The 11260-nt window shown below is 41.7% G+C and overlaps 1 protein-coding gene across 1 annotated transcript in view; it reads right to left on the bottom strand.

The window, feature by feature from the left end:
• Nucleotides 1-1152: 1152 nt before the first annotated feature.
• The window catches only part of LOC149469379 (uncharacterized), a 107693-nt gene continuing 97585 nt past the window's right edge, over nt 1153-11260 (bottom strand). The window contains exon 3 of the mRNA XM_089669333.1: nt 1153-2217. Coding sequence (XP_089525459.1) covers nt 1281-2217 — 937 coding nt within the window. The 3' untranslated portion in view covers nt 1153-1280. The remainder of the gene's footprint in view (nt 2218-11260) is intronic.

The raw sequence follows: 11260 nt of genomic DNA, 5'->3' as shown, positions 1-11260 counted from the left end.
CTGGGACATCACCATAAGTGGTTCAGGACAGATTGCACCCTTTATGTAAATATTAATTCTAACCATAGTTACACTTTAGGGTCAACATCATAATGTTTCTAGGGTCAAAAGAGGATTCTTCGCAAACAATATCTACCCAAAAAAAGAGAATTGACTATTCAGAGTCATTGAAGAGAACCCGAGTCAGAGGAATTTCAGTCCCCCAGAAGATGCAGTCGTAGTATGTGATCAGTCTATGGAGAGGAGCAATAGCTGAACAGAGAGACAATATAATAAGGAAGTCCAATCTTCTCCTGATGGAATCCCTTAGACTTGTGGCAGGACAAGATGGAACACAAGCAGCCAGCTGGGTGTAAGTGGTACTGTTGAACACATCCCAAACAAAGAGCAGTGAATTGGTGTTGGAAGGCCTACACCAGCTTAGGAATTTGATTTCTCACTGGACAGAGAATTCTCCATGGCTGTTGTCCCTGTTGCAGTCCTACCTGTAAAGCTGTCATCCATAAGAGGAGGAGGAACCTGGAAATAAGGCATTGATCATTGGAGGGGAGGTGGAATATGTGAAGGGAGGCTTGGACAAGGTGAGCGTAGCTGGAGCCCTCATGCTAGACGGATATTGGAATAGTCATCAGAATCTAGAAAAGTCTCTCCCACTGAGGCTTTGGAGGCTTGGTAAGATGCCACTTGACCACTACCTAGTCTTGGTGCTGAGGCAGTGTTGGTAATGCATTAGCTCAGGATCTGACAATGAAGAAAACATTTGGGAACACAGCTCAGTTAATGAATGATGAAAATATATTACATGTTCAGTCAAAGCTCCATAAAAAGGATAGAGATGTAAATCATTAGGAAACACAGTTCACTGTCAATACTTGTCTGATAAAAATAGTCAAAAGGTAAAATAGTCTTGGGCTTCTACCCCTTTAAACCCCCCTTCTCCCCATTACCTCCTGCAGCTGAAGCCTGTGAATCCTCTGGTGTGTGATCAGCTGTGACTTATGTAAAAAAATCTGTTACACTCACAACACGGCTACGGATTTTCTTTGGTGTGGACCCTCTTGTGTGTGTTAAGTTGTTTTCTCTGTTTAAAAGATTTGTCACATTGAGAACAGTGATATGGCCTCTCTCCAGTGTGACTCCTCTGGTGTATAATAAGGCTTTCCTTATATACAAAAGCTTTGCCACTTTCAGAACACTGATATGGCCTTTCTCCAGTGTGAGTATTCTGGTGTATGATAAGTTTGCTGTTGGTTGTAAACATTTTATCACATTCAGAACACTCAAAGCTGCTTTCCAGTGTGAACTGTCCTGTGTATGATAAGCCTTGACTTAGTTTTAAAAGCTTTATCACATTCAGAACATTGATGTGGCTTCTCTCCAATGTGAATCATCTGGTGTCTGATGAGGGATGACGCTTGTATAAAAGTGGTATTGCATTCAGAACACTGATATGGCTTCTCTCCAGTGTGAATCCTCTGGTGTCTGATAAGATTTGACTTCACTGTAAAAGCTTTATCACATTCAGAACACTGATATGGCTTCTCTCCGGTGTGAATCCTCTGGTGTGTGATGAGATTTGACTTCATTGTGAATGCTTTGTTACATTCAGAACACTGATATGGCTTCTCTCCAGTGTGAATCCTCTGGTGTGTGATAACACTTGACTTCATTGTGAATGCTTTGTTACATTCAGAACACTGATATGGCTTCTCTCCAGTGTGAATCCTCTGGTGTATAATAAGATCTGACTTCATTGTAAAATCTTTATCACATTCAGAACACTGATATGACTTCTCTCCAGTGTGAATCCTCTGGTGTGTGATAAGATAGCACTTCTGCGTAAAAGCTTTATCACATTCAGAACACTGATATGTCTTATCTCCAGTGTGAATCCTCTGGTGTGTCATAAGATTACCTTTCACTGTAAAAGCTTTATCACATTCAGAACACTGATATGACTTCTCTCCAGTGTGAACCCTCTGGTGTGTGATAAGATTACCTTTCATTGTAAAAGCTTTATCACATTCAGAACACTGATATGGCTTCTCTCCAGTGTGAATCCTCTGGTGCATGATAAGATTTGACTTCCGTGTAAAAGCTTTATCACATTCAGAACACTGATATGGCTTCTCTCCAGTGTGACTCCTCTGGTGTTTGATAAGTTGATCCTTCGATGTAAAGGTTTTATCACATTCAGAACACTGATATGGCTTTTCTCTGGTGTGAACCCTCTTGTGTTTGGTAAGATTACCCTTTGTTGTAAAAGCTGTGTTGCACTCAAAGCACTGAAAAGGTTTCTCTTCAGTGTGACCCTTCTGGGGTGTGATATGTTTTGCCTTCATTGTAAAACCTTTATCACAATCCAAACAAGAAATAGCTTCTGAAATAATTGTTATGGATGCAAGGGTTGAACTACATTGTAAAGCATTGTCACTTCCACAACACTGAAATATCTTCTCTCCTGTTGTCCTCTGAGGGGGGATCAATGTTGAAGAGGATCCAAAACATTTACAACATTGAGAACACTGATATGTCTCGTATCCTGTGTGAATCCTCCAGTGACCTACGATAAAGACGTTCCATCACCTAAGACATCCATTTGGCTCGTTTCCCATGTGACTGAGTTGTACTTATGAAGACCAGCATGACTGAAAACTTGGTTCTTCAATCCACCTGTACAGAAAAACAAAAAAGTCAGAATTCTATATAAAGGGCTAAATAAAGATGTTTTCTATATTTTTTTAATTAAAATGAAAATTTATGAAAACATCCAAAACATTCCAGAGTTGACATCTGAGTACAATCAGTATCACGACATGCATTGTCAGATAATGAAACACATCCAAAGTCAGAAACGTGTAACATAGCGCACAACAGCCTTATGCTATTGGGTTTTCACAGCCATCATGGTCCACTTGGGATAGAAAAATAATATGTTAAAATTCAAAAGTATAGGAGTACACCTTGCATCATGAATTAAATAATTACTTGTGAGCCACTAGAAGTTTTCTTTATCTATGATCAATCAATTTTGTGCATAAAAAATATATATAAAAAATATATAAATGTGAACTACCAAAATATTAATTAGTTCATACATAAATTTCATAAAATATTAGATCGCCAGGTACTTATTACACCCTCTCCAGGTGTATGAATGTGATCTTTAAATACCAATATTGTACCGCGCTCCAATATATTCAACCTTATGTGATATTATAAATTAATAAGTGTACCACCAATAATCCAGTAATTATATAAATCAGTTATACCTAAATATATGGTGATCCGTGTGGAAATGGCTGAAAAACGCACTCACCAGAAGTAAGACACATAAACGCAGTGTGCATTTAGAGCTCATGGATCTTCAATCCAGAGGGGAGTAAAGCTGGTCCGGTTATAGGAATGGTGAATCCCTCCTCCGTGGGTGCAGCAACAGATCTTCCTTCTCTCGATTAGATGTAGAATTCCAAGACCAAGATTCTGCAAGCAAAAGCTCCTCAAGGGAGTTTTAGGGAAGGACACCCATAGTGTAGTAGGTTATAAAAAACAGCTTTATTAGAATAATGATATCCAATTCAAATTCAAAGTAGGCAGGTATCATAAAGATGTGTCAGCAAGACAGACTAACCCTGACACTCTGAATAATGGCCGCCGGGCCTCCACGTGGCTCCGGCGGCATAGCGTCTCGACGTCTAATAAAGCTGTTTTTTATAACCTACTACACTATGGGTGTCCTTCCCTAAAACTCCCTTGAGGAGCTTTTGCTTGCAGAATCTTGGTCTTGGAATTCTACATCTAATCGAGAGAAGGAAGATCTGTTGCTGCACCCACGGAGGAGGGATTCACCATTCCTATAACCGGACCAGCTTTACTCCCCTCTGGATTGAAGATCCATGAGCTCTAAATGCACACTGCGTTTATGTGTCTTACTTCTGGTGAGTGCGTTTTTCAGCCATTTCCACACGGATCACCACTTCTGAATCTTCATTTGTCACTGGACACGTCCTTATGACCAAGATTTTTAGTGGACTTTTACCTGTCATATTGTCACTACTTTAGCGCTGCACTATTTTTATGTTATTTCATTTAAGTTTACATTGGTTGCTTAGAGTGCTTAGCCGCTTATAGGATTAGCGCTCACTGCTGTTTTTTTCTATTTTATACCTAAATATATAATTTATATAAATTAATTAATTCATAATTGTGAAAGAATAACTATTAAAAAATATATAAGTGAAAAATATATATGAGAAAAAGATTTAAAGATTTAAATGAGAAAGAAATGAATTAATTTAGAACAACAGTTCACTACTTTAGGAATGAGATGGTATTGTAGTTCAATCTAATCTGTGTGATGAGTCTGTGTTCACAGCGTGAACCCCTCTCTCCTTTCTCCTCTCCTCTCTCCTAAAATCAAATTTAAATATGTTTTATCCAATTTATTTTTATATTTATTTTTATATCTATTTTTATTTTTACTTTTAATTTTATTTTTATTTTTTATTTTTTATTTTTATTTTTTATTTTTTTATTTTTTATTTTTTATTTTATTTTTTATTTTATATTTTTTTTTTCATTTTTTTTTTTTTATTTTAATTTTATTTTTATAATTATTATTTTTATATTATTAAGAAGTACATTTTATGAAATAATGTATGTAAATTAATAAAATATATTTTTTAATTTTAATTTTAAAAATGTTTTAAAAATGAATTAAAATGTTTAACATAGTGATAAAGTATGAAAATAAGGGGATATTATGGATATGTTGATTATAATATGATAACCTTAGTGGTGATGAATAAGTATAAGATTGCAATCCAAATTGTGAAGGGTGTGTATGAAAACATTGAGTATACAGCCGTAGGATGCTGAGGCGCACTTTGTATATACATAATGTATGACATTGAGACATAGTCTGAACTCTAAAATTATGGAGGAGAAACGAAGAGCTAATATATCATAGCAAAAATGGCGCCGGTAGGATATAAATAGTCTCTGTGCATGATGACATGCAAAACTACATCCCCCAGAGGAAGCTACGAGTCCCTGTAGCATAACGTGTAGGGGAGGGGCGGTGACGTCATCACGCATCCACAGAGGAACGGCGAGTATATTCACTGAAGGCAAACACACCTGCAAGGCTGTCTGTAATACTATCTGGATACATTTATACAAAGCGCTACTTATATTTACACCATGTGAGTGGGAGATCAAAGCATAATAAACAATCGTTATCCCGGATAAGACACTATGTTTCTTTTCCCTTCTCTGTATGTTCCGTATATGGAGGAATAAACAAAGCAGCCAGCGGAGAAAGTCCTATTGAGAAGGCTGAGCTGAGGAGAGAGGAGAGGAGAAAGGAGAGAGGAGAGGAGAAAGGAGAGAGGAGAGGAGAGAGGAGAGGAGAGAGGAGAGGAGAAAGGAGAGAGGAGAGGAGAGAGGAGAGGGGAGAGGAGAAAGGAGAGAGGAGAGGAGAAAGGAGAGAGGAGAGGAGAAAGGAGAGAGGGGTTCACGCTGTGAACACAGACTCATCACACAGATTAGATTGAACTACAATACCATCTCATTCCTAAAGTAGTGAACTGTTGTTCTAAATTAATTCATTTCTTTCTCATTTAAATCTTTTTCTCATATATATTTTCCACTTATATATTTTTTAATAGTTATTCTTTCACAATTATGAATTAATTAATTTATATAAATGATATATTTAGGTATAACTGATTTATATAATTACTGGATTATTGGTGGTACACTTATTAATTTATAATATCACACAAGGTTGAATATATTGGAGCGCGGTACAATATTGGTATTTAAAGATCACATTGCATCACATTACCATCTTACAGTGAGGAACAGACGTATTTGAACACCCTGCGATTTTGCAAGTTCTCCCACTTAGAAATCATGGAGGGGTCTGGAATTCACATTGTAGGTGCATTCCCACTCTGAGAGACAGAATTTAAAAAACAAAATTCAGGAAATCACATTGTATAATTTGTAAAGAATGTATTTGTCTCGCACGGCTGAACAGAAGTATTTGAACCCCTAAGAAACAGCAAGAATTCTGGCTCTCAAAGACCTGTTACTGCGCCTTTAAAAAGTCCACCTCTACTCCACTCATTCATCTCACTTAGTAGCACCTGTCTGAGCTCTTTAAAGACACCTGTCCACCCCACAGTCAGTCAGACGCCAACTACTACCATGGGCAAGACCAGGAGCTGTTAAAAGACACCAGAGACAAAATGGTGGACCTGCACAAGGCTGGAAAGGGCTACGGGGCAATTGCCAAGCAGCTTGGTGAAAATAGATCAACTGTTGGAGCAATTGTTAGAAAATGGAAGAGGCTGAAGACGACTGTCAGTCTCCCTCGGACTGGGGCTCCATGCAAGATCTCACCTCGTGGGGTATCACTGATGATAAGAAAGGTGAGGAATCAGCCCAGAACTACAAGGGAGGAGCTGGCCAATGACATGAAGAGAGCTGGGACCACAGTTTCAAAGGTCACTGTCGGTAGAACACTACGCCGTCATGGTTTCCAATCATGCATTGCATGGAAGGTTCCCCTGCTCAAGTCATCACATGTCCAGGCCCGGCTGAAGGTTCCCCTGCTCCAGTCATCACATGTCCAGGCCCGGCTGAAGGTTCCCCTGCTCAAGTCATCACATGTCCAGGCCCGTCTGAAGGTTCCCCTGCTCAAGTCATCACATGTCCAGGCCCATCTGAAGTTTGCAAATGACCATCTGGATGATGCAGAGGAGGCATGGGAGAAAGTCATGTGGTCAGATGAGACCAAAGTAGAACTTCACTCGTCGTGTTTGGAGGAAAAAGAAGGATGAGTTGCATCCCAAGAACACCATCCCTACTGTGAAGCATGGGGGTGGTGACATCATGCTTTGGGGGTGCTTTTCTGCGAAGGGGACAGGACGACTGCACTGTATTAAGGAAAGGATGAATGGGGCCATTTATTGTGAGATTTTCAGCAACAACCTCCTTCCCTCAGTCAGAGCATTGAAGATGGGTCGTGGCTGGGTCTTCCAACATGACAACGACCCGAAGCACACAGCCAGGAGAACCAAGGAGTGGCTCAGTAAGAAGCATATCAAGGCTCTGGAGTGGCCTAGCCAGTCTCCACACCTAAATCCAATAGAACATCTTTGGAGGGAGCTGAAACTCCGTGTTGCTCAGCGACAGCCCCGAATCCTGACAGATCTAGAGGAGATCGGTGTGGAGGAGTCGGCCAAAATCCCTGTTGCAGTGCAAACCTGGCCAAGGACTACAGGAAACGTCTGACCTCTGTAATTGCAGACAAAGGCTTCTGTACCAAATATTAACACGGATCTTCTCAGGGGTTCAAATACTTCTGTTCAGCCGTGCGAGACAAATACATTCTTTACAAATCATACAATGTGATTTCCTGAATTCTGTCCTCAGAGTGGGAATCCCCTCCAATGTGAATGTCAGACCCTCCATGATGGAGAAGTGGGAGAACTTGCAGAATTGCAGGGGGTTCAAATACTTCTGTTCCTCACTGTATTTGCATGTCTGTCTTTGTGGTGGGAGCGCGCCGTATGGCCAGCTCCCAGCACAGAGGCGGGGGTCTCACTGAGAGCTCTGGGTCCCATACTAATGATCAAAACTCAGAACTCCCAACTCTGGGTCACCTGATCACTGTGAGCCTCTGATTGGCTATCACAATGAGGAGTCACTGTGAAGCTCGCCCCACGTGTTTTCTTACATTGTCTCTCCTCTCAGAAAAAAAAAAAACAACAGTGTGTAAAAAAATCAATCAATAATAATATTAATAATAATAACAGTAATTTAAAATAACAAAAATACGTAGATGAAGGTTTGATCTAGGACAGTGCCAGGGTTAGTGTTTGGGTCAAGGTCAGGGTCAAAGGTTAAGGTCAGAGTCAGTATTTTGGGGGGGTTATTTATTTATGTAAATTAGTATCAGTGTCAGTTAGTGTCGGTGTGTTTTAGTAGGTAAAAAAAAATGTAAAGAAAACTGCGCAGTACTGTTTCTGGGCTGTACTACGGGTACAAACAGCAACTAACATACACATACGAGGTATTGCTGCCATCGTTGGGGGCAGGAGAATTGTTGGGGGTTGTCCTTTGGTGGTGGGTTATGGCAGCAGCAAGAAATATACAGCTAACTTTAGAAAAAATGATTTTCACTATTTTGGGCCTGTTTTCCTTTGGTCACATAAAATAAAATCAGGAGATGTCCATTACCATTTACCAACTGGATGCACAAAGTAGTTGTGATGACGGTTTCACTAACGCATATCAAAGCTGCAAAATTGTGCTTAGGCATGAACATTTGTTGTACCTTCAGGCGTGAAGGGGTTTGGGTTCAGTTTGATGTCATTGAAAAAAGCTTGATTAATGGTGCCGACAATCGTGTCCCAATATCTATGAAGCTTATGTGTTTAGAGTGGTTCTGGGGGCCAGTTGACACCAGAATGTGATGTGGGAAATCTGAGGTCCATGTTTGTGTCCCCCACCTGGTGTCAGTGCAATGTTAACGACACCCCAAACGCAGGCCACAATCACAGGGCATTTTCCTGCACTGGATGGCATGGCACAGAAGTACTGACGTTCCATGCGGTCCGGTTGCTGTGTGTTTTGTGAAGTAGTCCAAGCACAACTTTAGCTGTGGTCTGGTGCCATTTCAGCCAATTCAAATGAATGGTGTGAAATCATACTGCACCCAGATAGCATGTGAATCGCACTGGAACGCACAGAGCATTGCATGCGCAGCACGTTCCTGTGCAATGTATCCACTTGAAGATCAGGCCTTTTCTGACCATTTTTATTTACATTTCAAAATCATTTTTTTTGCTAGAAAATCAGTTAGAGCCCCAAACGTTATAGACTTTTTATAGCGGAGGTCCTAGAGAATAAAATGAAGGGTGTTGCAATTTTTTACACGCGGTATAAATTTAAAAATGTATGTTACAGCGAGTGAATAAATACCAAACGTGTCATTCTTTAAAAGTGCGCACGCCTGCAACAGCCACAAATGACGTAAATGTCATTATCCACAGGAGATGCTATAAAAGCCTTTACAGGGCCCCACTTTAGATTTACACAGGAGGTCTAGTACTAGAATTACTGCCCTCGATCTGATGTTCACGGTGTTACCTCACATGTGTGGGACCATCGCTGTTTGAAAGCGTGCGGCATGTCTCGTGCATTCACCTTTTGCTCACAAACACGGGGGGAAGGGGGCTGCATATTTCTTTCCATTTATTTTGTTGACATTGTCACTTTACATTTCATTTGGATGACTTTTATTGGTATCACAGAAAATATAAATATCCCCTGTGATAGCAATAGGCAGTGACAGGTACTCTTTATGGAGAGATCTGGGGTGTATTAGCCTCCAAATCTCTCCTCTGCCCTTAACATCTGATCGCACCAAGATCAGTGTAATCAGATACTTTAGGCCCCTTTCACACGGACGTTCCGATTGGGTCCGGACCCGATCAGAACCTCTATTCTCCTCTATGGAGCGGCAGGTGTAAACGGATATGTGTCCCTTTACACTCGCCGACATCCGATCCGATCCACCAAAAAGAGACAGATGGGGATCCATTCCCCTCCTGTCCATTGGATTGGATCACATGGCAGTCTGACCGCCCATAGAGGACAGCGGGCCGTGTCCATGTCCGCTCTGTATAAGCGAAGCAGACGCAGGCTTGTCATCCATTTGCCCAACAGCGATCAGCAGAGAGATCCCCCGCTGAGCAAGAGGATCCGCTGACGGGCCCACCCGGTGTGAAAGGGGCCTTACCATTTTATATTCCAGAAAACCAGAAGGGATGAATGCTCATCACTTCCATCTTCCTGCATCATGGAGGCCATCAGGGCCAATCTGGCCTCTGTTTGCTTCTATGGGACAGGAGAGGCTGAGAGGGCCACAGAAGGTGGTGGGAGGGGGGACGTCCCTTCCCGCTGCTTGTAAAAGCAATCCAGTGGCTAATTATCTGGTTGGATTGCTTTTATAAGAAAGCAGACCCTCGGCTCTAATAAACAACACCGGGATGACTTCTTCAGCTGCAGCCATCATCCCAGTATCACCAGCGAAGGTCCGGCAACGTATGGGCACGTCACTGGTCTGCAGGTGGTTATGGTGGGAACTGGCCCTGAACATAAAATCTTTTCTTCCCTTAAAGCATTCCCCACATTAAGGTAAACAATGTTCTGCCACTTTCTGTGTCCCAACCAAACACTTACCTGAGTCCTGCATTGATCCAGCACTGAGCCCGACTGCGGTTCTTCTCCCATCTTTCTCTTCTCACAGGAGGATCGGGCAGCAGTGGGAACCATTGGCTCCTTCTACTGTCAGGTAAATCCTGAGAGCAGGGGGTGGGGCCGAGCCACTCTGTGTATATCTATAGACACACGCAGACCGGCCCTGGGGAGCTAGTCCACATGCCAGTCCCCAGAGCAAGTGGCTTGCTACAGGGAAGAAACTGAAGAAAAGGAGCTTAAAATATCCATCAGGGGACCCCAGAAGAGGAGGTTTGGGGCTGCTCTGTGCAGTACCATTGCAGGGAGCAGGTAAGGGTACCATGTGTGTTATTTTAATTTTAAAAACAAATCCTTTAGTAATGCTTCAGACCTGCCTGTCAAATGGCATACCTGTAGAATGTAGAAAAACAAAATCAGAGAGAAACAATACAAAGTGGCTGGAATTCCTCTCACCATTCATACCCGACCCTTATTCTTGACTCCCCAAAATCCATAGCTAATCCATATCTACGCAGGAAGCCTGGCTGGCCAGGAAATGGGGTCAGCAAGTGGTAGCCGTCTACCTAACCCATACCAGGCCAAATGCCCTCAACATGAGAAGGGTACCACAGGCTGCCTAGCCATGTTGTTGGGGACAAGGCCTCTTCCCCCCAATTCTAGCTGAGTGGTTGTGAGGGTCTGCAGGGAAGATTTGTAAGAGGGGCCCCCAGACATCTGCCCCCCTACATAAATGAGTAAGAGGTACATAGTATGTCTGGTTACTCATTTACAAGAAAAAGGTCAACTAGAAAATAAACACCATGATAAAGTCTAACCAACAACAAAGACCCCATCATAGATAATAATCATGGCATCCGGTGTTTTATGTTCCTCCAACTTGCCAAAGAAAACACACGGACCACCAAGACTATCCCAACATATTCTGTCCACAAATGACATTTCCCATGCTGACAGCTGAAAGTGAAATAAAGGGCTTCCAGGTGAG

The sequence above is a fragment of the Staurois parvus genome, unplaced genomic scaffold, assembly GCF_062004578.1.
Source record: "Staurois parvus isolate SC_StPar_1 unplaced genomic scaffold, SC_StPar_1.0 ptg000072l, whole genome shotgun sequence".
In the NCBI taxonomy this organism is placed as follows: domain Eukaryota; kingdom Metazoa; phylum Chordata; class Amphibia; order Anura; family Ranidae; genus Staurois; species Staurois parvus.
Note: the sequence above shows the minus strand (reverse complement) of the source record. Positions and strands in the feature narration are given on the sequence as shown.